Source organism: Gopherus flavomarginatus, chromosome 10 (genome assembly GCF_025201925.1).
Source record: "Gopherus flavomarginatus isolate rGopFla2 chromosome 10, rGopFla2.mat.asm, whole genome shotgun sequence".
NCBI lineage: Eukaryota > Metazoa > Chordata > Testudines > Testudinidae > Gopherus > Gopherus flavomarginatus.
In genome coordinates this window covers 7,270,018-7,297,200 of record NC_066626.1, presented here as the reverse complement: position 1 = coordinate 7,297,200, position 27,183 = coordinate 7,270,018, and the positions used below count along the sequence as shown (strand labels likewise).

The following is a 27,183-nucleotide window of genomic DNA, read 5'->3' as shown; positions in this document are numbered from 1 at the left end:
TGCCCTCCAGAGCCGTGCTAAGAAACCAGTCCTGTATTTTCAAAATACAATGTTGGCAACCCTCGTCTGCACCACAAAGGCAAACACAGGCACAGGCAGCAGCAGCAGGCCCACTGGCTTCCATAGCAACGGCGGGGGGGCGGGGCACTGGGAGGCTTGGCGTCTAGTTGCTAAGGGAAGGAGGGGAGGTTGACAACCACTGTAACTAGGTGTGCTGGGCACAACAAGCAGCCTGGGCCAAGCCAGTCTGACCTGCAAGGAGTGAAACAAAAGCCACCGTTGCTAGTGTGATGACAGGCAGCAGCAGCAGCCTTAGGCTGGCCCCATAGTGTGGGGTCAGACTGCCCCAAGAGGGGGCCCAAAATCATGGTGCTTTGGGGCCTCCCAAGTGACTTCTGACCAGGGCCACCAGAGAGAGGTTGTAGCACCAGCTTTTCTATTTTTTATTAAGGCGCAGGCAACCCCTTCCACCCCCACTCACCTTCCTCCGGCAATAAACACAGCTGCAGTATTTTGGATGGGAAAGCAGCAAGGTGAAAACAAGAGGAAAAGCCAAGAGGAAAAGCCAAAAGCATGTCGCACATGTAAGTAAACATCTCACCTGGTGGTTTGGAGAGATTTCAGGGGATGGTTTGTTTGAAAGGCAGGATTGGAAAGAACCAGGCTCAGAAAGTTTAGTGCTGTGGAGAACTCTCTCTGTGTGTGTGTGTGTGTGTGTGTGTGTGTAAATTCACCCACTGGAAAAAACCTAGATGTACAGTTTGTTTGTGTGTGTTTGTGTGAATTAACCCATTTGAAAAACCTGGATGGAGAGAGAAAGAGTATAAATTAACCCAGTTGCATTTCCTGCTGTGCAAGGATCCATCCTTGCTCTATGGTTACTTTGCAGTATTGCTGGTACAAGAAGCTAAGGGGGGCGTTGCCACATTTTTGTAACGGAATGCTGTTGACTTGCAAATCATACTTACGTCTGTTTTTTTTAACATATCATTGTTAAAAGTAACACCTAAAATTTATCTGAGAGGAATTAGAGAGAAAAACTTTCCCCTCCAGTTTGTTTACTTTGTGTACAGTCAGTTTCACTGTTTACCATGTATATTTAGTCACTTTCCCTTCCTGTTTGTGTTGGTTATCAACCAGCAAGAGAGAAAAGCAAATCAAATAAAAACTATTCACAAAAAAAGAAAAAATGAAATGGATTAGTTTTCAAGCCGAAAATATTATCTTGTATTGTTTTGTAAAAGCACTCCCGGCGATGTATTAAATATTACTGGCTGAATTTTCAAGAGTGACTAGTGATTTCAGATGCCTCAGTTTTTAAATGCCCAACTTTAAGGGGCCTGATTTACAGGGTGTGCCCACACTTCAAGCTGGGGGGTTGATTGCCAGCTCAAGGAGACAGATTTGCACTAGCTCCACCGGAACTAGCATGCTAATAATAGCATAGCCATGACAGCACAAGCAGCAGGAGGGGCTAGCCACCATAGTATGTATTCAACATTTGTTACCGGCACACCCTCAGGGCAGCTAGCCCCTCCTGCCCGTGTTGCCATGGCTACATTCTATTTTTAGCACTCTAGCTCTCACTAAGAGGATCCAAACTTCAACTTTTAAAATAATGAACAGGCAAAGTAAGCACTAGTGTGAACCCTTTTAGGAAGTAAAATTAAGGCTCATCTTCACTGCAGTTAATTCGAGTTATAACACAAACGTTGCCCCGGAAGTCCCATCAACGCGCAGAAACCATTAAACTAAGGGGCGAGGATGCTTTAAACTCAAGTCCACTTGCCTGTTAAAGGGTCTAGGCTACAGCTCAAGTTAGTACAACTCATCAGCTATCACCACAATCTTTCTATGCTACTAATTTAATTACTCTTTGCAACTGGAGTTTTATTTTGTAGAGTGGCTTCTCTCACTCAAGTTAGGCTAACTCAAGAGAAGTTAACTCAAGTGTATATATTTTGAGTTAACTCTGCCATGAAGAAATAGCCTCAGACACAATTTGTTATTGAAAATTGTTTAGCTTATATCAGGGCAGGGCAAGGTTTCCTATACAACAGTGTTAATCGGTTCTTCCAAAATGATACACAGTCCAGCTACCACAAGGTAAGAGCTTGTACAGGTTCTATTCCAAACCAAGAATGAAGTTGGTGAGATAATCCAGCTACATGTATCTATGGTTAGTTGGCCCAGTCTGTGTGATCACTCCATTCAGATATACATAGGAGTGCGTAGCATGGGGATGATTGCAGTGTTCAATACAATTACTCACAAGTAAATATCTGAATAATCTGCCACCTGTACACATCTGGATTAAGTGATTGCAATGCATGTTCAGTCCAAGTAACCCACAGGTGTGTGTAGTTAGATGATTGCATGTCATATGTTCAACATTTTCAAGGATGGTTGCAGTTGGAATACTCTAGAAAGGGTGCAGGATGTTGTAAGCACTTAGTGCAGCTTAGGAAATGCTCAGCATAGCCATTAGAATAGTTTAGAAAGTATCCTAACATTTACATACAGATCTACTTTTGTTCCACACACAACAGGAGATTTTCACAGATGTGTTTGTTCCTCAGCCTTTTATGTGGCTTGTAAGAGCTTGAGCGGTAACTTCTCAGCTTGCCCAAGCCTCACAAAGTCAGGTCTACTGACAGCAGAGCCTGGGCAGTGCTATGAATAGCACTAACTTTTTTTTTATGGCATCTGCTACAAAAAAGAACATAGTGAAGATCTTTTAAATATCATCATGATTCAACACAATCCAATTGTCATAATGGAGACTGCTGGATTGATATAAAATAGATAACTGAACTCTGAAGTTAAGACCATTTTTAGTCTCTCCCTTCCAATTCTCACCAAGCAACTAAAAGAAACCAACAGTTTATTTTACCTTCCATCCAAAAAATTACATTAAAAGAACATTGTGCAAGCTTGCAAAATCAAAGACTCAAAAATGAGGAAGTACTAGACTTAAGAATGTCTTTGCAACCTTGATTTGTCCTCCCCTTCCCCGCTGTTTGTATGCATTATAATATACGTGATCTTATACAATTTTTGTTAGGGTAGCAAATTATTTTTCTTGGTGTAGAAAGTTACTGTGAAAGTGAATCAGATTAATTGATACATTACTTAAACTATTTAGACTATCCAAGTATCTTTATTTTCTATTTAGTTCTGAAGTCGTTACGTTGGCAACACAGTAAACTTCAAATTGTCTGGTTTAATGCAGACAGTGGGCTGTATTAAGGAGGATTTCTTAAGGTGTTTGTATTTTATGAACGGAATAACAGTGCATGCCTTTTTTTCTTCAGAATGACAGCTGATATTTTATTTGAGACATCAACATACATTTATGATAAGATTTGGTGGCAGAGGTTTTACTATTTCTTTTGCGCAAAAGCTAGAATGTGTATTCATATTAGATGTTGAAGATGAAATGCTTTCCATTCCAACAGCAGCTAACAAGGGTGTTAAACAGCAACTAAAGCTAGCCATTTTAAAAATCAGGAGGTCTACATAACTTGCGTCAAAAAGTTTTTAAAAAGTTGGCTGAAGAGCTCTCTGGATCATTAATGTTGATTTTCAATAAGTCATGAAACACTGGGGAAGTCCCAGAGAATGGAAGAAAGCTAGTGTTGTGCCAATATTTAAAAGGATAAACAGAGAGATTTCGGTAATGATAAGCACCTCAGTCTGATATCAGTCTCAGGCTAAATAACAGAATGGCTGATACGGGACTCAAGATTCATAGACTCATAGACTTTAAAGGTCAGAAGGGACCATTATGATCATCTAGTCTGACCTCCTGCATAATGCAGGCCACAGAATCTCACCCACTCACTCCTGTAACAAACCCCTAACCTAAGTCTGAGTTATTGAAGTCCTCAAATCGTGGTTTAAAGACCTCAAAGTGCAGAGAATCCTCTAGCAAGTAAACCGTGCCCCATGCTACAGAGGAAGATGAAAAACCTCCAGGGCCTCTGCCAACCTGCCCTGGAGGAAAATTCCTTCCTGACCCCAAATATGGTGATGAGCATGTGGGAAAGACTCATCAGCCAGCACCCAGGAAAGAATGATCTGTAGTAACTCAGATCCCACCCCATCTAACATCCCATCACAGACCTCTGGGCATATTCTTGTTACTAATAATCAAAGATCAATTGCCAAATATGCCAAAATTAGGCTATCCCATCATACCATCCCCTCCATAAACTTATCAAGCTTAGTCTTGAAGCCAGATATGTCTTTTGCCCCCACTACTCCCCTTGGAAGGCTTTTCCAGAACTTCACTCCTCTAGTGGTTAGAAACCTTCCTCTAATTCCAAGTCTAAACTTCCTAGTGTCCAGTTTATATCCATTTGTTCTTGGGTCCACATTGGTACTAAGCTTAAATAATTCCTCTCCCTTCCTGATATTTACCCCTCTGATATATTTATAAAGAGCAGTCATATCCCCCCTCAGCCTTCTTTTGGTTAGGCTAAACAAGCCAAGCTCTTTCAGTCTCTTTTCATAAAACAGGTTTTCCATTTCTCAGATCATTCTAGTAGCCCTTCTCTGTACCTGTTCCAGTTTGAATTTATCCTTCTTAAACATGGGAGGCCAGAACTGCACACAATATTCCAGATGAGGTCTCACCAGTGCCTTGTATAACGGTATTAACACTTCCTTATCTCTGCTGGAAATACCTTGCCTGATGCATCCTAAAACTGCATTAGCTTTTTTAACAGCCATATCACATTGGCAGCGCATAGTCATCATGTGATCAACCAATACTCCGAGGTCCTTCTCCTCCTCTGTTACTTCCAACTGATATGTCCCCAATTAATAACCAAAATTCTTGTTATTAATCCCTAAATGCATGACCTTGCACTTTTCACTATTACATTTCATCCTATTACTGTTACTCTAGTTTACAAGGTCATCCAGATCTTCCTGTATGATATCCTAGTCCTTCTCGGTGTTAGCAATGTCATAGCATTCCCTCTCAGATCTGAACCTTAGAGTTCAGAAGATGAGATACTAGCACCTGAATCCTCTAAGCTTAATTACCAGCTTAGATTTGATAGCACTGCCACCACCCAAAAATATAGTGTTTTGGGGCACTCTGACCTCCTCAACCTTCCCTGGGGACCCCAAGAACCCAGATTCCTTGGGTTCTTAAAACAAGGAGAAATAAATCATTCCCCCACCTTTCCCCCTCCCAGAATTTCCCTCCCTGGGCTATCCTGAGAGATACTGATCCAACCTCTTAATTCGCCATACAGAGAAGCATCTCCCTTCCCTTCCACAAAGAGGCAAACAGAGTCAAGGAAAACAGAGAGAGATTCTATCTCTCCCCCCTCCTGTCTCCCCTACCCGTCCTGGTGAGTTATCCTAATCCCCTGGAATAAAACAAGGGAAACAAGAAAAAAAAATCAATCAGGTTCTCTAAAAAGAAATCTTTTAATAAAAGAAAGGAAAAAGTAAAGAATTATCTCTGTAACTTCAAGATGTAAATATTACAGGGTCCTATAGCTTACAGACACCAGAAAGAGACTTTCCCCCCAGTAACAATACAAATCAAAATATTCCCAGCAACTACACATAAAAAAGTTAACCAGCCAGATCCACAATTGCAAATAGAGTAAAACAATCAAAAAGCCTAAACCGCATGTTTTTACTTACTATCTGAAAAGAAACTTAGAGAGCCTGTAGTAATGTCTGGTCTCTCTCAGACCCTCCAAGAGAAGAACACACAACAGACAAAGCACACACACAAAAGCTTCCCTCCACCCAAATTTAAAAGTATCTTGTCTTCTGATTGGTCTTCTGGTCAGGTGTCCAGTTCCCTGCTTGTAACCCTTTACAGGCAGAAGAGACAATACCTCCCAGCTTTGTGTCATCTGCAAACTTTATTAGCACATTCCCACTTTTTGTGCCAAGGTCAGTAATAAAAAGATTAAATGAGATTTCTTTGTGTTTAATTTATGAGAATACGCTTGTTAAGACAAGAGTAAATGAGGAACTGAGATCTCTTGAATTAGTGTGATGACACTGTAGCTGTTAGAGAAGCATTTTGGCTGACTGAAGGATTAGATTCTTTTATAAACACGCATGAAGATATTCCTTGAGCACTTGTAGCAAAACGCTTTTTTTTTAGTCAAGCATATTTCTTTCAAGGAGGATCAAGTATACTTATCAGATAAATTATTTTCATGTTGGAGTTCATTCTGTTATCGTGGAAACAATTTTTATTGCCATCCTTCAGGTATTCAAAGACTGTCCTGTATAACTATTAGACCTATAGAATTTGGAACAGTTTGTAGGATCCATTTAGGAGAGGGTCATTGGATTAAGGGCCACAGTCTTCTGCTTTGAAAGAAAAAAAATAAACATTGGCAGAGGAAATTTACAACTACAGTTATGCTAGAAAACAGGCCCTATTCTCATCAGTGTGAAAGGGGTTAGAGTTGTATAGGAGTCTACATACATGAACCCTATGAATTAATAGGAAATGTTGGCCCCTTGCAAACTTTGGGACATCTGAAGAGAGTAGGGTGACCAGATAGCAAGTGTAAAAAAATGGGATGGGTGGGGGGGAAATAGGTGCCTATATAAGAAAAAGCCCCCAAAATCGGGACTGTCCCTATAAAATCGGGACATCTGGTAACCCTAGAGCAGACTGCCTGTCCTGTGTCTGCAGTCCTCCTCTGTCCTCCCCAGCAATGGCAGTGCAGCCAGCAGTATAGCTGGACACTACTCCCCCCCTCCAATGGTTAAGAAGCTGTGTAGAGGGAGTTAATGCTGTAATAAATCTCATTACCATGCCCAGAACAGTGCTGTGTAAATTAAGGCATCTTGGAGCTGGAGAATACAGTGGAGAACAGCTGCACCCTAGCTCTGGACCCTTTCTGGCTAGCCATATCCCATTCATCCACTCAACACACATAATGCAATACAGGCTCTTTGACGTGGAGTAGCTACTGGTGGTTATGTGAGGGGGATGCAGTACTACTGTCATACTGCAGAGCTGTCTTTACACACTTTTCCAGTCACAGACAACATAGGAATATTCTTCTGATTTTGCCAGGGAAATCATGCATTTGCTTCCCTCCTTGTTTCAAAGCAGAGGGCATCATATTGCCCTCAGGCTAGATAAACTGCAATGGTTAAATAAAAGGCTGCTCCTTAGAGCATGGTAAGGTAAAATTCAGCATATGGTAATCTCTTCCCCACCTAAATTACTCAAATTTCTATTCCTGCTATTGTATTAAAATTCACTGGCACAATACCCTTCTTTGACCAAAGAAGTATCTTTTCATCAGCCTTGTGAGTTTGGGCAAGAGCAGGTGCTTGAAAGCTACTGAGGTGCAGTGTTACAGCTGATGTTCAGTGAAGCAGGCTTCCTTGTCTTTGCTGTGGTTTCCCATTACGTTTGTGCCACACTACCTTTTATCCTGTGTTCACTCTGTTCTACTACTGAAGAATGAAATCGGAGAAGGTAGACGTGCAAGGCTGTTCCTGTTAACAATGCCAGTGTGCTGTATTTACTTCTCCCAGAGACTAGAGTCTGTCGAGCTTTATCCTCCTTTATTTTGCACCTTTGCTACTGAATCTATAGAAAATCATTAGCTGGCCGGGAAATAGTTAAGGCAGTTCATGTCGTTCCACTGTATGCTCCCTCATCCTGGAATAGCTTGGGCAGAATTTTAAAACCATGTTTAAATTTAGGGATAGTGAGCAAGTTTGACCCAAAACTTTGTCCAAAGCTGGAATTGAAAGGTTTTGAACAGAACAGATTTGGACAACGTTTTTGGAAGTCAGCTCACCTTTCATTCTCCTGGGCCTCAGGAACTACTACTTCTTTCGGGGATCAAAAGCCAAAATATCCCAAGAAAGAGATTAGTGTCCTTAAGGTATCTCCAGCCCATTCATTACTTGTGTGTCCAGCACTGTGTGGACATGCAAAGCAGGTGAGTGTGCTTGAGGGGGCTTTTCTTCCTTTACCCTGATGTAGAAGCCTGCCAATGGGGACCCACACTTCTGTTTGTATACACCAATCAGCAGAAGGCCACTGCACAGCGTGTGAGTTGCAACCTGCAGTTGAGTAGCAGCCCGGTTGTTGCAGTTTGCACTCCTCTGTGACAGCCAAAATATCTTCTGTGACTTCTGCTGGAGCATAGCTCCTCTGTCCTCATCATCCCCACAGAGTGGGTTGCAGCTTCTAGTAAATCAGTATTGGGGGTAGCCATGTTAGTCTGTAGCCGCAAAAACAACAAGGAGTTTGGTGGCACCTTAAAGACTAACAGATTTATTTGGGCATAAGCAAATCAGCATGGTCCAAAGTATTTTGATCTCCCTCTGCTGGCTCTGCAGCAGAAGTTGACTAATTGTTACTGGTTCACAAAAATTAGTTGACATAAGTCACTAAGGCCCCCAGTCCTGCAAATAATCAATGGAACAACTCCCATGCTTAATGTTAATTCTGTAAACACTTCAGCCGGAATGCAGAATTGGTGCAACAAAAATAACCAGATTAATTTCAGCTTTGTTGAAAACAGCACTTAAGTTAGTTTTTCCAAACTGAAAAAGAAATGTCAGGCAGAAATGTATTGTCAGGCTTCTGAGGATACAGGAATATTAAATAAGTGTAAAATAAATTGACAGTGTTTTAAACAATTACTGTCAGTTTGACCACAAAAATGTATTTTTAAGCCTCACTTTTAAATGAGTAGGTTATATTTTATTCTGAGTAATCAAAGAGAAGTTCTACATAGAAGGTGCCATAGTATGGCACAAAGGCTGGATGATTAATAAAGTATTCTTGATTGACTAGTAGTATCTGTATTTTGTTCACTCTCTCCAGGAGCACAGAGAGTTGAAGGGACACATTGATCAGAAAGGCAGGTCTCTCTTTTACTCCAAAGCCATAAGAGCTGCCAGAATGCACTATAGGGCCTTTGGAATTAAATGAGTGTATATGTTTTTCTCATCCCATTACTCAGTGTTGCTTATTTTCCCCTGTAACATTCCATGCCTTTCAGCTGCTATGGCAATCAGCAGTACTGCTTATACTCTGGGTGTGTGTGTGTGTGTACACACACATATATATACAGTGCACAGGAGGTTAACTTTAAGAACCTGGGCTCTTGCCCTCCCCTGAACTTCATCCTCTAATGTTGGAAGTATGAAAATTATCACTCAGTTGCATTAATTCACACACACACACTTAATATAGAGTAGGTTAGACCTCCAAATACTCATCCTTCCTGCATCTCCCTCATCCCTTGAATCACACTTTCAAAATTTGAATGCAGTCATTTACACTCTACTTCTGCCGCTGATTTCTACAACTACTGAGTAAGCATGTTGGATGCCCCAGGAACAATTATAGACCTTCGTTCTGAAAACACTCATCCACATTGTGATGTTCTATACCTTGGGGGAGCGTGCTGTAACCTCCATATTCCTCATTTTCATATAATCCTGATATTACATATAAAATATGCCTTGTAAGGTAACAGGGGAAAAGTTATGATCTGCTAAAAGTCATTTCTCTATCCATATATGTATATCATTAATGCATATAAAGTTGTGAGAATTGTGTAGTATAGTTGTCACTAAAACATGCTGTAAATTGAGGGAATCAGCCAGATATTAGTTCCCCAGAAGCAACAGCAAGGAAAGTAACCAATGCCCAGGCGGGATGTCAAACAACCATTGTCCAGCAAGGGAGCTACAATGCAATGACTCACCTGCATGTGGCCACACCAGGGGAATTGCTCAACCTTGCATGGAGAGACTCCATAATGCTCACCTGACTCGGGGGGGGGGGGAGCAGAGCCAAGAGAGAGGAAATGACATAATAAAAGGAAGAGACGTTTGCCATGCTCTCCCTTTCTCTTCCACCTACATATACAGACACCACCACACCAAGTGACTGAAGCACTGCTCAAAGGGGAGAGCCTGGCTAAAAAGCAACCAGCCAGTCTGTGGTGAGAAGCATCTAAGTTTGTGAGGGTACTGAAAGTGTTAAGATCGGCTTAGAATGTGCTTTGCTTTTATTTCATTTGACCTAATCTGATGTGTTATGTTTTGACCTATAATCACTTAAAATCTATCTTTATAGTTAATAAATCTATTTGTTTATTCTACCTGAAGCAGTGCATTTGGTTTGAAGTGTGTTAGGGGCTCCCCTTAGGATAACAAGCCTGATACATATCAATTTCTTTGTTAAATTGATGAACTCATATAAGCTTGCAGTGTCCAGCAGGTATAACTGGACACTGCAAGAGGGAGGTTCTTAGGGTTGTGTCTGGGCCCGGAGAGATTGGCTAGCGTCATTCGTTTGCAAGTAGCCAGGAGCAGCTTACATGCCAGAGACCGCACGTGAACAGCCCAGGAGTGGGGTTCTCACAGCAGAGCAGGGTAAGGCTGGCTCCCAGAGTCAAGGATTGGAGTCACCTAGCAGGTCACTGGTCCAGAAAACACCAGAGGAGAACATCACACACATTTAATTTTACTACCATGCGTAGCCTGAATTCAGTGGGACTACCTGTGATAGCAACATCAAGCATGTGCATGAGTATTAGCAGGATCAGGATCATAATCATGATCTTCACCCTAATGGGTTAAATCCACTTCTGACGTAACTTCACACACTACTACATATGACCCTAATGACCATTGCCTAATAACGAAGGAAAGAGAGCCAGTCTTCATGATGTCTTGATGACAGTTCCTAGTGTACATCACAACTAGCAGAGACTCTTCTTTAAGATTAAAAGAAAAGTCAGCAGTCAGGATTTTGTTTCACTCTTTCCTTGGTGGTTGGAAGCTACTTTTGCCCACAGGTCACTCTTTCTCTAGAAGACAGGGGTGTGGTGCCCTTTCAATCTAGCGGGAAGGAAATTGTAGCAAATGGGCAAAATGAAAAGTGAGTGAAGGGCCCTATGCTGCGTGGTTAGTATGGTGGGGAGGGCTGAAGGGCCTCACTCCCCTCCTATGGTCCCTGGGCTGGGGCCAGGCCCTCCCCTCAGCACAGAGATTGCTCCCTCTAGCACACAGGCAGCATTAGCCACTCTGACAGAGAAGCAGAGACTGTAGAAACTAATGGAGACTGCAGTGGTCATGCCTAGGCGCTCAGGAGGAGACTGTGCCTCTCAGAAACACAATTGTTCCTGGAGTCGCCCTTGTGGTGCAGCAGCGCAGCAAGGGCCACACATTCAGGCACCTTTGAGCCCTAAGACTACTGCACTTATTGCACCTATGGACCAGTATGGCCTTAATCACTGAACATTTACGTGAGAATTTGCACCTCTATAATCAGGTCTGGCAACATCTGGCTGTGTGTTTACTTGTTCGTTTTATCAAACTAATATAGGATATGAGACACTTAAAATGCACTTCCTGCATCACTGCCTGAACAAGTAGTGCCCATTCTGGTTATGGGTCAGCTGGCTCCCTATCTTAAGCACTAGGGGCCAGATCCTCACGTGGTGTATGCTGACTTACACCATGTGAGGATCTGCCCGTGGTTGTTTTGATGTCATTCTTTTCCCTCCTTTTTCTTTTCCTTAATGTTTTGTACTTTATTTTCCCCCCCCTTTCCCATCCTTTATTTAGATTGAATGTTAATGCTGGAAAAACAAACAAATGTCACGATCTCCACAGACATGAAACCGATCCATAACAACATGCTTGCAGTAATTTGTCATTAGCTTACACTTATCTGATACTATTTTGCCTTACATTAACATGCTTTAATTTTAAAAAAATATAAAAAGAAACTGAATATTAGCTGGGGCAATGGGAGAACACTTGGCATTCTCCCCAGACTGGGGAGTGAGAAAGAGGTTATTGTAAAATGGAGTGGACAGTTGTATGGGCAGTTCTGGTTGCACTGATGCCTATTGTCAGCTCTGAAACAACTTGCATTTAAATGTTCTAGCCTGAGGATACCCACTGTTCATAAATCAAGCCTGTAGTTGGGGTACAGGCTATAGGGCCAGACATCCTCAAAGATTTATAACCTCCCCACTGCAAAATTGTTTCTAGATACACACAGCTAGGAAAGTACAATAGCGTATTGTGTTCTTCTGTGCTGGAGTACCCCATGAGTCTCATTGGTTTCCGTTCATCTGAGTCCTCAATTCTAAGAAAGTGTACAAAACCTCCATTGATCAATTGGCTGAGCTGTCAGGGCACAGCTAATGGCTTTCTTGCTTGTGCCAATCTTTCATACCCCAGTGGTTTTATTTTGTTTATCTCTTGCACCTGGATTAATTGCTGCAATCTACTGAGTCAGTTGGTGCAATGGGATATAAATGAAGTAGGAAGAAAGGGGGAAAGATCTGGGTGGGCTGTTAATACATTAAGAAGAGCAGGGCCAGCTGCATCCTGCTGAAGCTGAAAAGTATAGTATACACTTTAAAAAAACTAAAGCATGTAAATTCAATAGCAGGCTCAGATGGTTAATATTTTTGCTGAGCATTCTAATCAGTCCAAACACCCCCATCAATATCCCGAAGAAATAAACAAGCCACTATGTCCAAGATGAGAAAAATATTATCCTGCCATCTCCATAGCCTCATTACAATTGCAAGTATATCATTCAGTATTATAAAATGCATAGGCATGAGGGATCAATATGATTGGCTTACGAAGATTCCAACCCATACACTTATGGATGACAATCACACCGGTTGCAGCTGCTTGGCCTCTTCATCACAACAGAAAATTAATATGCAACTGCATTCTTAGTCCGAATCAGACCAGCAAGATAACTGGTACAAAATAGCTCTATAAAATGTAACAGACATAATTCAATTGAATGTGTTAATAATCCTCCTGCCAGGTGCCAGTGACAGCAACAAGGGCTAGGTTCAATGTATCTAAGGTACATTGATATATGACTCGAAGCCCACCCAGAGCAGTACTCTTGTTTCTGGGTGTGGGAAATAAAAATAAAGCTTTCCTTGTCACGCTTATAGGAAGTTTTTTCCCCCACTCACAAGCGCTTGAAAGTCATTCAGAAATATGGAACAAATCTTTAATTTGGGAGAAAGGCAAAACAACCAAAAGAAACATGAAACAAAACAGTGATGTATATTTATATATGAGAAACTGAACAACCCAAATTAATACACCAAGAGTTTAGTCATCTCCCAGTCCAGCTTATGGAGCTCCAGAACCCTGTATCACCACAAACTCCACCCACCAAAAACCTCACTCACAGGTTGAGTTAGTGGTAACCAAAAGATATCCAAGGGCAGCTCTCCTCTGCTTGTCAGCTCTAGACCTCAGAGAACTATTCTGCCAGATCTGATGCCAATGAGCAGCAACCTAGTCTAGTCCAGTGCTTCCAGGTCTGCCTCCACGAGCTGCGTGAGCTGGGACACTGTGAAGTCAGCTCATTATTGTCACCACTGGTCTGGTCAGGACTTCCTGTGGAACCAACTCTACTCCACTGCTGCTAGTGTGGCCTTTGCACAGAGCCAGCTCTACTTCTCCATCATTACTGACACAGACAGACCTCTCTATGGAGTTTTTCAATGAGGTTAGGGAACCACCACATAGGGAACACAGAGCAGAACTGGACCCTAGGATAAAATCCCTATTCTCTAGATCAGAGTTCTTCAAGACAAAACTTGCTATTTCTTTTTTGAGGCCAAGCTTTGTTATCCAACCAAAGTCTGTTTCTTGTTCAGTCAGGGTGATTTCTCACCCCTGGCATATCTTGCACAGTTCTATGTCCTTTCATGAGCACAGTACCGGCAACAACCTATTATCACCTTTACGCATGAAAACAAACATTTCCAACCAAAAGAACAAAAACTCAATAGGTGGAATTATGAGTAAACAATATTACAATTCATGTAATGAAGTTAGCCAGAGCTGGATTTTCCACTTCTCCCCAACAGAGGGAGCAGAGAACTCCATCCTTCTAGGTTTTCTAGCCAGGGTGCTTGCTTTAGGTTTTGGATGAAGTAAAACTGTACTTTCAGCTTTAGATACAAATCTCCTCAGAATTCTGAGGGCGTCAGGTCTGGTTTTTTTAAGTTGCCGCTTCTCCTTAAACAACAAGGTTTAAATCGGTACGGTATTTGTATTACAGTAACTCAGAGGCCCCATCCACATAGTGAGAGACAGCCTCTGCCCTGAAAGAAATACAGTGTAAACAAGACAGATAAAAACAGTATTATTAATCCCATTTTGCATATTGGGAACTGAAGCACAGAGAGCTTAAGTAACTTGACTAATGTCACACAGAAAGTCTATGACAGAGCCAGGAACTGATGCATATCCCGAGTCCCAGCCCATGGTCTTAAGCACAAAACTATACATTCTGTCATCTGAGGTCCTTTCTCACATTATTTTCCTACCTTACTAGTTGTCATGCATCAGTATTTGAGAGACTGAGGATGAACAGTGAAAGCAGAGTTCCAACCCTTTTTACATGGCAGTTCCTTTCTTAGTTCAGGATTTCCAGCATGGCTGTGAGACTGAGTGCTCTTTTTAAAATACCTCTTTAACCATTCCTATGTTCCAATATACTGTATGTTGCCACTGTACAAAGAAAAAAAAACTAGTGCTGATATAGAACTTTCATCAGTAGAACCCAAAGCACTTTTCAAAGGGAAGTGAGTATCATTATGCCCATTTTACAGATAGGGAAATTGACGCATGGTGAGGTGAAGTAACTTGCCCAAGGTCACCCAGTAGGCCAGTGGCAGAGTTGGGACTAGAACTCACACACTTATCTTCTAGGCCACACTACCTTCCTTGATCCCCCCTCTAACAGTACAGACTCACCCCTGCAGCGCCTCCTGCTGGTACCTTCTGGGAATTAGCTCTCCAGCCATCAGAGTGCCCTCTGCAGACTGCTTTTCTTGGGCCCCGTGTCGCTTCTGGACCCGGTACCCCTTGCACATCGGGGTACTGCCCTCTGGTAGTACACCCCACAGTTTCAGGGTCTTCCCTCCCGGGGAACCCCCCACCCACGATCCCTGCCTCACCTAAGTCGTAGGCTACTGCCAGTCACCAACTAGCCCCGTCCCATGAGGCAGACTGCAGTATAAGCCACTCATCACAGGCAAGGCTGGGTTTGGACCTGCTGCCTCTACCTATAGCAGAGCTGCCCCTTTGCAGCCTAGTGGGCCCTTACTTCAGCCTGCAGCCTGAGGCTCTGCTAGACTGGAGGTCCCCAGCTCCCTGGCCCTTCCCCAGCACTGCTCCACCCTCGGTACCTTCCTCAGCTCCCCAGGCAGCCTAGTCCCTCCCTCTCCAAAGGCTAGAGAGAGAGAAAGAGAGTGTGCTTCTAGCCCACTGCCCTCTTATAAGGGTCAGCTGAGGCTGCTTCCCCACTCAGCCTGGGGACTGCTTGCTCCCAGCCACTGCCCTCTTCAGGGCTGTTTTAAGACCTTTAAGACTAGAGTGGGTGACCACTCCGCTACACCCCCATAATCATCGATGTTGCAGCTATCCTGGTAAGGCCGGATTGTAAGAGAAGCCTGCTGTTATTGTCACAGCCTGTGGAAATACCAGCAATTCCTTGCAGAACCGACAATTTCCAAGATGCAGGTGATATAACTTCTATGTCCACATTTTGCATCATAGTGCCAAAGAAAAAACATCACCATCATTGTAACCTTTAAACTCCTTTTTGATGCTACTGCTGGCCAGTTCCTGGCAGGAGAATAAAAAAGGGAGCCTAACATTTTATTTTTTTAAATTGCAACCACTGGACATTGAATCATGCAATAAGGGTTGTGACGCCTGACGTACATGCCGTAGGTTCTGATCCCGCATTGCCTTCAGTGGGGTTTCACATAGGCACAGGGATCTGCCTATGCAGAGCTCGTTGCTCGACAGGGGCTGTCGTTACAACTATATTTTGTGATGAACTCCAACAATTTCTAACTTTTTTATGTTATTAAAGTATAATTTTAAAACTCCTATTTCCAAACCTGCTTTACTAGCAGAGACAATAAAAAAGAGCTGTAGTCTAATTAAGTAATCATAGAATCATAGATTATTAGGATTGGAAGGGACCAACCCTAATAAAATACATAAACTCTGCTTTAAAATACATGTTAGCTAAGTTTTTAAAATCTTTTTGGAATTAAAATGCACTTCAGTGCTTGCATTTGCGATATATCCATACTTCTGGAGTCTTGGAGACACTCAGTAACTGTGCATGCACTTGTGTGCTAATCAATGCTTATATCTGCAGCTAAGATATTCTTTTCTCCTTTCAATTAGCACTTATAATAAGATGTGGGCAGAAGCCCAAGAAGCCCTCAACGGTCTGCTCCAGAGGGAGATAGAAGATAAGTCCCTAAAGCCACAGAAGGATCGCATAACAGTGTTCCAGACTTTAGCCACCTTCTACATCAAATATGTGCAAATTTTCTGTAATTTGGAGACTGTCTATGACCAGATCGTTCACCCACAAAAACGATTAGTGATTCGGCAAGTGCTGGAGGGAGTGATGGGCCGTATCCTGGAGCTGAAGAATGAAATGGTGGAGCTGGAGAACTCAGAGTTTCATTACTTTGATGATATCCTGCAAGATCTTAAGCTGTGCCCTGTAGGTATACTTTTATCATAAGCAAGTTAGGAATATATTTTATATATTCTATAGTCTAATGTAAATCTGTTGATGTCACTGAATCTATGCTGATTTACTCTATCTGAGGATCTAGCCTAGTATTTACCAGAAAGTCAATACTATTTAACTGTACTGGGCTAAATTCTCTGTTGGTGTAAATTGGCAGAGCACCATTTATTTCAATGATACTGCCCCAATTTACATCAGCAGAGAAGTTGGCCTACTATATGCTCACTAGTTTACTGCATAGTCACTATTTATGGTATTTATGTTAAAAATAATTATACAGAATATATTCATTCTACAGTGAGCTAGCTTTTAAAAATGGGTCGGCTTGATCAATATGTTATATTTCAGTATGTCTGTAATGCTGCCAAAGATGTATAGTTTTTAATAAAGGTGATCTCCTTTATGTCTGACTTGTTCTACTTGGTCCTAAAGTGAACTCATGCTAGAATAAGTCAGCTTCTATGTTAATAATGGTAGCATTGCAAATCCACCCTGATTTTACTGTAGGATCACATAGGATGGTCCACTCAGGACCAAGCCACAGCCAATATCAGACTGCAGTTTGATTTGCCTTTTGCATCAAGGTGAATCAGTTTGACCTCATGACTCTCTCAGAGGTTACAAATAAAACTAGGTGGGGAATAGACTGGCCCCATGGTTAGTTCTCCACATTGCAACCTGAGAAACTTTAGTCTGCCCTCTCATTGCAAGGCAGGAAGGGGCTGGGACCACATTCAGTGTCTAGGGAAAAGGATTGCCTTGTAATAACCCTTCTATCCAATTTAGGAGCAGCTGTCTGAAGGACATCCCAACTAAATCTCAACTCTAGTAAATATAGTAGAACCTCAGAGTTATGGACACCTTGGGAATGGAGGTTGTCCATAACTCTGAAATGTTCGTAACTCTGAACAAAGCGCAGCTCGAGATCCAGCAGCTAACACACCAGGCCAGGATTCAGTTCCCTACTCAGCCCCAGCATGAATTTGCAAGCGTGTTCCCCTCTAGGCGGGGGCGGGGGTGAAAACAGCATGTCCCACTCCCAGCTGGGGGGCTGGGGGTAAAAACAATGCACCCTCCACCCGGTGAGGAGGAGAGGGGTAAAAGCTGCGCAGACCCCAGTGCTGCTCCTGTTCTGCAGCCCAGATGTGCCTACCTTTAAGAAGCAATACATGCACAGTACAGTACTTGCTTTTTTGTGTTGTTTTGTGTCTCTGCTGCTGCCTGATTGGTTACTTCTGGTTTCACATGGTGTCGGTCAGTCCATAACTCTAGTGCTCGTATCTCTGAGGTTCTACTGTATGGCAATAATATGGATCCTTGAAGGTCGAGGGTATTAAAAAACAGATGAGAAATAATGGTGATTTGACTGATAATTCCTTTTGTTTCTGACAACTCTACCTGTTGTCAAAGTTGGGTACTGTAGGTAACAGCTTCTCTAATGAAAAAGTAAACAAAGTTATTGTTTAAATAATGACTATTTCCTGGATCCTGGTTATAATGTTAAAGAAATTGCCTAGTGGTATCTTAATATATTATAAAATTAGTTCTTCAGTTTTTAGAAATGAAACGTATTGCGGCTTTTAACTGATTTTGACTTATAAATATGTATAGTACAGTGATTGCCACTTATTTCAATCAACCATCTTTCTGCTATTTTATTCATAGCAGAGAACTATTTTGACCAGCAGAATACATATTCAAGAATAAGTTGTACTTGCCATTATGGAGTGCTAGTGATAGCTTACTCTTGGAAGAATTGCCTCTATTCATAAGCAATGTTCTAACAATCAATTGTGCTACTCAGTAGTGCCTTGGCTTCTACTAATTCATAGATCTTTTGGGGCTTCTTCTTTCTCTGCATGTCTCTCAAAGAAGCCCTCTTCTTTCACTTCTCTGCATCAGGGAGTAATACTGTAAGAAAACAAGCAATGGAAATGTGAGACAGTTGTGATTTTTATCATCAAATCATAGAATCATAGAATATCAGGGTTGGAAGGGACCTCAGGAGGTCATCTAGTCCAACCCCCTGCTCAAAGCAGGACCAATCCACAACTAAATCATCCCAGTCAGGGCTTTCTCAAGCCTGATCTGAAAAACCTCTAAGGAAGGGGAGTCCACCACCTCCCTAGGTAACCCATTCCACTGTTTCACCACGCTCCTAGTGAAAAAGTTTTTCCTAATATCCAACCTAAACCTCCCACACTGCAACTTGAGACCATTACTCCTTGTTCTGTCATCTGGTATCACTGAGAACAGTCTAGATCCATCCTCTTTGGAACCCCCTTTCAGGTAGTTGAAAGCAGCTATCAAATCCCCCTCATTCTTCTCTTCTGCAGACTAAACAATTCCAGTTCCCTCAGCCTCTCCTCATAAGTCATGTTTTGTTCCCCTCCGCTGGACTCTTTCCAATTTTTCCACATCCTTTTTATAGCATGAGGCCCAAAACAGGACACAGTACTCCAGATGAGGCCTCATCAATGTCAAATAGAGGGGAATGATCACGTCCCTCGATCTGCTGGCAATGCCCCTACTGATAAAATCCAAATTACAGTTAGCCTTCTTGGTAACAAGGGCACACTGTCAACTCATATCCAGCATCTCCTCCACTGTAACCCCTAGGTCCTATTCTTCAGAACTGCATCCTAGCCATTCGGTCTCTAGTCTCTAGCAGTGCATGGGATTCTTCCGTCCAAAGTGCAGGACTCTGCACTTGTCCTTGTTGAACCTCATCAGATTTATTTTGGCCCAGTCCTCTAATTTGTCTAGGTCCCTCTGTATCCTATCCCTACCCTCCAGCATATCTACCACTCCTCCCAGTTTAGTGTTATCTGCAAACTTGCTGAGAGTGCAGTCCACACAATCCTCCAGATCATTAATGAAGACACTAAACAAAACCAGCCCCAGGACCGACCCTTAGGGCACTCCGCTTGATATCGGCTGCCAACTAGACATGGAGCCTTTGATCACTACCTGCTGAACCCGATGATCTAGCCAGCTTTCTATCCACCTTATAGTCCATTCATCCAGCCCATACTTCTTTAACTTGCTGGCAAGAATATTGTGGGAGACTGTATCAAAAGTTTTGCTAAGTAATAACATGTCCACTGCTTTCTCGTCATCCACAGAGCCAGTTATCTCGTCATAGAAGGTTATGACTTACCCTTGGTGACTCCATGCTGACTGTTCCTGAACACTTTCCTCTCCTCTAAGTGCTTCAGGATTGATTCCTTGAGGACCTACTCCATGATTTTTCCAGGGACTGAGGTGAGGCTGACTGGCCTGTAGTTCCCCAGATCCTCCTTCTTCCCTTTTTTAAAGATGGGCACTACATTAGCCTCTTTCCAGTCATCTAGGACCTCCCCCAATCACCATGAGTTTTGAAAGATAATGGCCAATAGCTCCGCAATCACATCAACCAGCTCCTTTAGCACCCTCGGAAGTAGCGCATCCGGCCCCATGGACTTGTGCTCATCCAGCTTTTCTAAATAGTCCCGAATCACTTCTTTCTCCACAGAAGGCTGGTCACCTCCTCCCAATGCTGTACTGCCTAGTGCAGCAGTCTGGGAGCTGACCTTGTTTGTGAAGACAGAGGCAAAAAAAGATATTGAATACATTAGCTTTTTCTACATCCTCTGTCACTAGGTTGCCTCCCTCATTCAGTAAGGGGCCCACACTTTCTTTGACTTTCTTCTTGTTGCTAACATACCTGAAGAAACCCTTCTTGTTACTCTTAACATCTCTTGTTAGCTGCAACTCCAACTGTGATTTGGCCTCCCTGATTTCACTCCTGCATGCCTGAGCAATATTTTTATACTCCTCTCTGGTCATTTGTCCAATCTTCCACTTCTTGTAAGCTTCTTTTTTGTGTCTAAGATGAGCAAGGATTTCACTGTTAAGCCAAGCTGGTCGCCTGCCATATTTACTATTCTTTCTACACATCGGGATGGTTTGTTCCTGCAACCCCAACAAGGATTCTTTAAAATACAGCCAGCTCTCCTGGACTGCTTTCCCCCTCATGTTATTCTCCCAGGGGATACTGCCCATCAGTTCCCTGAGGGAGTCAAAGTCTGCTTTTCTGAAGTCCAGGGTCCATATTCTGCTGTTCTCCTTTCTTCCTTGTGTCAGGATCCTGAACTTGACCATCTCATGCTCACATACTCATCTTATGATCAGAGGCAGCTCCAGGCCCCAGCACACCAAGCACGTGTTTAGGGCGGCAAGCCGTGGGGGATGCTCTGCCAGCGCTGCTTGCCTGCGAAGGGTCCGCTGGTCCCGCGTCTTCGGCAGACCTCCCACAGGCATGCCTAGAGCCGCCTCTGCTTATGATACAAGTGAGTAAAGGCAGACTTTTGGCTAGACATTTCCAATCATTCTTGATTCTGAGAGGTGATTAGATACAACAAGGATAGGCACCTTAGAAATACTGAAGAGGCTAGATAATTAATCTAGTCTTAATTCCTTGTAATAATAACAATGCAATACAGCTGATTTGTTTTCCAAGATGTTGATTAAATAATGTGGGAGGATCATACTAATGAGGTTATTAAATTCAGAGGAAATCACTGCCTGTACATTTTTATATACCAGCAAACTCTGAAATGTTCAAAATAGTTGCTAATTTTTTTATTTGTAATTGCACAATTTAAAAAAAATGCTGTGGAAACCTGTATGAAACCAGGTGGGGATGATTCAGAAACTGGATTGATTTTTTGTTGTTGATTTAGACCTTGAGTAATTGCAAAGTAATAGCACAGCAGCTGTTACATAGGTCAAGTCACACAACACTCCTGGAAGTTCAAGAATCTTTAGGCCAACTTAATTAATCTGTAAAGGAAAGGTGTCAAGGTAATAAGCAACATGGTTTTAAATACAGCTCTAACAGTGTCCCATGAATATTTCTCTCCCCTAGGAACACATAGAAATCCCTATCCCAAGGTATTTCATTAAGGAGAAGGTGAAGGTGCTGAGAGAGAGGGAGAAAATCCTTGCTCAGATTTTAATGAATTCTGGATTGCAAGACATCAAACCGGTTAGTATACCAGGGGCACTGTAATTATCCAGTCATCTGCCTACCCTTTTATCTTGTAACTGAACATATTTTCACACATATGAGTGAAGCAGATACATTTTCCCCATACCAATCTATAATGAAACATTGAAATGAGAAATATTTTTGTAGTATATATTTAATCAAACTGCATTGACAGGTGAATCACAACTGGAAAGAGCTGTAATGTACATTTCCAACAGGAATGAATGTCTTCAATCTGAGCAATATTAACAATGGTAACTCTGCAAAATAATCTGTCTTCATTTTATCCTGTGAAAGTAATAGAAGGTCATTATGGCCCCAGTTCAGCGGGGTACTTAAGCATGTGGCTAACTTTTATTGCGCAAGTAGTCCCACTGATTTCAGCTTAGGTACATGCTTAAGTATTGTGCTGAATCAGGGTCCATAACAAGAACAGAAATCACAGTTAAGATTGCATAAGTATCATAGAATATCAGGGTTGGAAGGGACCTCAGGAGGTCATCTAGTCCAATCCCCTACTCAAAGTATTAGCATTCTAACCTCCCATTTTCAATTGTTGATAATATTCTGAAAAAATGCTGTGATCTTTTCTGTACATCTATGCAGCTGCAATAGCTAGGAGAAGAAAACTGGAATTTGGCATCGAGATAATCCTTAGAGAGGAGAAGTGTCTTTGAATAGTCTGCTGAAAACTGTTTTTGAGCAGAAGGAGTTAAGACTCTGACTCTGCTGTATATGTGAAGTACTCTTTGGAAGCTTTTCTCCCTTCTAAAGTGCACAAGTGTGCACGCATGTCTGGCTAGCTTAGATTCATAGACTTTATGGCCATAAGAGATCACTATGATAATGTAATCTGAGTTCCTACAACAGCCAGGCCATAGAATTTCACCCTGTGGTGGAGGAAATTATTCTTCCTTACTACATACGTGAGACTATCAACACCAATAATTTGTGATTGAACTAATCTGGACAGTGAAAATAAGGAGTTGAGCGAGGGCTCCTGTGCATTTCATAATGAGCTAACAAAAATGTTCATATGCAGAGCCTTAGTCTCAATCCATGCACATCTAAAAGTGTGTTTGCCCACCTGTGCTCTGCCCACTTTCCTCACCAGGAGTGACCTATTAAGGATGAATCTGCCCAGTGTGGAGCCAGATTACATGTCAGTGAGGACTTTACACATTTGTACTCTAGTGTAACTGTAGGACAGTTCTTTCTTGACATGCTACCACCATGTGAGGCATGTAAAGCTGAATAAATAATCTTTTTTATTAACACAGTTTGTATATGTGCTCTGTTTCCAGTTAATTCTATCTACTGATTTCCTATGCTTAACTACTGCCACTGAGGTTGTTGTTGAGTCTTCTGCACTTCCATATGCATCATAGTGAACCATATACATTCAGGAAATTCTAGCTGTCTGCTAACAGGCTTCTGTATTCCCATATGCATGTAACAAAAAACTGTTCCAGAGCATGCATTAAAAATTAAATAGCTCAGCAGGGGACTTTTATAGATATCATTCTTGTGTATTCATAGATTGTGTATTTTTCCTTGTAGGGAAAACCAAGTTTAAAATTTAGTACATTGAGCTCAGCTCAATATTTGTATACAGAACTGTATCCAATTAAGGGTGTCAATAACAGGAGAGGAAAAGAGATTCTGCCTTTCTGGCAGGTGAACTCTAAACCTCATGGGCATATCCAGAAGCCCCTAGCTCCAGAATTTAGGAGGAAAATAAGAAGAAGCTAGAGAGGTCTATTAGTTTAATAGAATTTAGCCATACTGATATTTAGGCTTATTTCTCAAACAAAATAAAAATTATAAGTTCTTTGTTACATAAACTACAGTAAGAATGATTCTTACTTTTTACCCCTATGTCATCAGGAACTCCTTGCCCCCTCAAAATTGAACCTTATCAAAGGGTATGATGATTATAGAAGTGGCATGTCTGGTTCACTTTCTCCTTAAAATGCTTTCCAGGTTAAAATAAAGATCCTGGTACAATGATCAAAATGCCAAACTGTCAAAAGTAAAATTAGGTGGTCCTGAGATATGGGTTTCACCCTTTCTGCGTTGGGGCTACCTTTGTCTTGGATGGATTCCACTAAGATATTATTAGTTATTCGATTTTCCAACTAACATAGAGTTAACAAAAGACACATCTGAATTTTCAAAATGATTCAAGAAAATAACTCTGATGATCTACATGTTCTGATAACATTTATCTGTTTGTTTTTCGCCGTACCACAGAAGAAATATGTAAAGCCGTTTCCTCTAGAGGAAGTCATTAGAGTAATCCAGATTTCGGAGAGGGCTCGGCAGGGTCGCCTAAGGGCTACATTCATGAAGCAAATCTACCTGGAAGAAAAGAGAGGAAGACAAGCCAGACTTCAGGGAGTAAAAGGTCCAAATTTGGATGCTGCTGCACTTCGTATTCAAAAGGTGAGTTTTGTTTCTGTCAGAACAGTACTGGAAGAATTGACAATGCTTTTTGTTCACAAAAGCAGCTTGAGAAGAAATGAACCTCGTGATACAGAACATTCTGAACTGGCATTAGCCTAATTGTGTAGCTGGTTGGAACCCCATCACATGGGCCATTCCAAACAAGATTGGGCACTAGAAATGAAACTAAAGGGGCAGCAAAGAATTCTGTGGCACCTTATAGACTAACAGACGTTTTGGAGCATGAGCTTTCATGGGTGAATACCCACTTCATCAGATACATGTAGTGGAAATTTCCAGGGGCAGGTATATATATATGCAAGCAAACTAGAGATCATGAGGTTAGTTCAATCAGGGAGGATGAGGTGTGAAAACCAAGGGAGGAGAAACTGGTTCTGTAGTTGGCAAGCCATTCACAGTCTTTGTTTAATCCTAAACTGATGGTGTCAAATTTGCAGATGAACTGACGCTCAGCAGTTTCTCTTTGAAGTCTGGTCCTGAAGTTTTTTTACTGCAGGATGGTCACCTTGAGGTCTGCTATAGTGTGGCCAGGGAGGTTGAAGTGTTCTCCCACAGGTTTTTTTATATTGCCATTCCTAATATCTGATTTGTATCCATTTATCCTTTTCCGTAAAGACTGTCCAGTTTGGCCGAAGTACATAGCAGAAGGGCATTGCTGGCATATGATGGCATATTACATTGGTGGATGTGCAGGTGAATGAACCGGTGATGGTTAGGTCCTGTGATGGTGTTGCTGGTGTAGATATGTGGGCAGAGTTGGCATCGAGGTTTGGTGCATGGATTGGTTCCTGAGCTAGAGTTACTATGGTGCGGTGTGCAGTTACTGGTGAGAATATGTTTCAGGTTGGCAGGTTGTCTGTGGGCGAGGACTGGCCTGCCACCCAAGGCCTGTGAAAGTGTGGGGTCATTGTCCAGGATGGGTTGTAGATCCCTGATGATGCGTTGGAGGGGTTTTAGCTGGGGACTGTATGTGATGGCCAGTGGAGTCCTGTTGGTTTCTTTCTTTGGTTTGTCTTGCAGTAGGAGGCTTCTGGGTACACATCTGGTTCTGTTGATCTGTTTCCTTATTTTCTCGTGTGGGTATTGTAGTTTTGAGAATGCTTGGTGGAGATTTTGTAGGTGTTGGTCTCTGTCTGAGGGGTTAGAGCAGATGCAGTTGTACCTCAGTGCTTGACTGTAGACAATGGATCATGTGATGTGCCCGGGATGGAAGCTGGAGGCATGAAGGTAGGCGTAGCAGTCGGTAGGTTTTCGGTATAGGGTGGTGGTAATGTGACCATCACTTATTTTGAAGGGAACCGTCCTGCCAGGGCAGTCCTCTGATTTCAGTGGCCCAACCTGTCCTCTCTGATCCACACCCCAAGATCCAAGTGTATCACTGGGGATTCATGTGTTTGGGGAGTAAAACTTGCTGCTTTCTCTGGAACAAAAGAGAGTTGTCCCCAAATAGAAAAAAGCAACCCTGCAAAAACTGAGACAGTGTAGTCAGTGTGGGGTTGAGAGGCAGGCCATTGCTAGCTAGGATCCACATGGTGAATACTCCTGTGTGTTGGCAGGATCACAGAGCTCAGTGAGAGCAGGAATGGACCCTAGATCTAAACAAGCTTTCAACAATTATGCTTTTAACATGTGCTGGGAGGAGGGGGAAGAGCAGACTTCAGAATTTGTTTAAAATAATACCGCAGATGGCAACCTGTTCAGGAGTAATTGCTTCAATTGTATATTCTGGTTTTCCTTCCTCTATTTGTTTTTTCCTGTGCCTGCTGCAGTAAAGGAAGCAGTAACAAGGCCCATTTATCTCATTAGAGTCATGTTTACAATTCAGGTTTGGCGTGGATTTACCCAGTGGAAGAAAACAGTGAAAATGAGAGAAGAGGAAATGATATTTCTGGGGATGGTAAGTTTTGCTTCCCAAAGAAAATGAAGTGCATTCAAGATTGTATTCTGTTTTCCCTTTGGATTATTGTAATTTAACAGTAGGGGAAAACAAGCAATTCATTTTCTAAAACTCTCCACCTATTTTAAAGAGGTCTTTAAGACCAAAGAACTCATGAAATGACTGATGATGTTGCAGTAGGACAATCTCACTTCTGCTATAAACTCTTGTGATATACATTAGTGCCATATCTACTGCAGATGTGGAAACAGACAGACTTTGCTCCAGGATTTGGGGAATATGAGCCAGGCATGGCAGAGCAAGGTACTCACGTTAGTCAGTCTTCTGTTGATAATGCCTCAGGACTCAAGATGTTTTATTCCTGAAACAGAGTTGAACCTGTCAAGTCTTCTCCACACACCATTTTGCAGGCCCACTCCCATTGTGTGTGTGGTTGGGGAGAGGAGTAAAAAGTTGCCAAATAAATATATCCCCTAGGTCCACATAGGGGAGAAGAGGCAAAACAGTGCCTCAGAGCACCTGGCATGGGGAGTCAAAAGAGGAAAATAGACATACACAGTGGTCTTTTAGACCAGGAGTGGTGGAGAATAGAAGGAAAGCCTAGGTGAGTTTCCCCCTCTCCCATAATCAGGGAAGGTAAACCATCTCCTCCCTGCAGGAATAGGAAGGTTTATGTTTCACTCATCCTCTCCATGCCTCGGCTATCGAGCTTCTCCAAGCAGCTGGAAGAAGCATCTTATTCTACATGAGTCTGGTCTGTGGGCAGATGGGAAGAGTCAGAGAAGGAGAGGGCAGGAAGGAAAGCCATTCCCTTCATTCCATGGAAACTCAACAAAATTCCATATTGCAAATTTAATCTGTCCTTAGAAGCAGCAACCAGTGCCCAGTAGCCTATGCATCTTGTCGGTGCCGAATATAAAGTGTGGAATAAATTATAGTGCTGCCAGCAGCTAGCTGGGAGAGGCCTCTCCCCATATCTTTCCAGCTGTCATCTGTTCCCTCAAATGCATTTGTCCTGGCCCTCTCCACTCTGTAGTATTTATTTGATATGACACAGTATAGGTGCCACACCCTCCAGGTCCCCTTATCTACTACAACAATGTGCTGTTGGTACTGTGTTCAAATAGCAGCCTTCTACAGTACTGCTCTTACAGTAATGTTCATTCTCATCATGTATTTTGTTAG

At 42.3% G+C, this 27,183-nt stretch overlaps 1 protein-coding gene across 2 annotated transcripts in view; it reads left to right on the top strand.

The window, feature by feature from the left end:
* Window positions 1-214: 214 nt before the first annotated feature.
* The window catches only part of IQCA1 (IQ motif containing with AAA domain 1), a 160,434-nt gene continuing 133,465 nt past the window's right edge, over window positions 215-27,183 (top strand). For both annotated transcript variants that reach the window (XM_050916495.1, XM_050916494.1), the window contains exons 1-5: window positions 215-584; window positions 16,246-16,573; window positions 21,513-21,632; window positions 23,889-24,080; window positions 25,927-25,998. In XM_050916495.1, coding sequence (XP_050772452.1) covers window positions 574-584; window positions 16,246-16,573; window positions 21,513-21,632; window positions 23,889-24,080; window positions 25,927-25,998 — 723 coding nt within the window. In that variant the 5' untranslated portion in view covers window positions 215-573. The remainder of the gene's footprint in view (window positions 585-16,245; window positions 16,574-21,512; window positions 21,633-23,888; window positions 24,081-25,926; window positions 25,999-27,183) is intronic.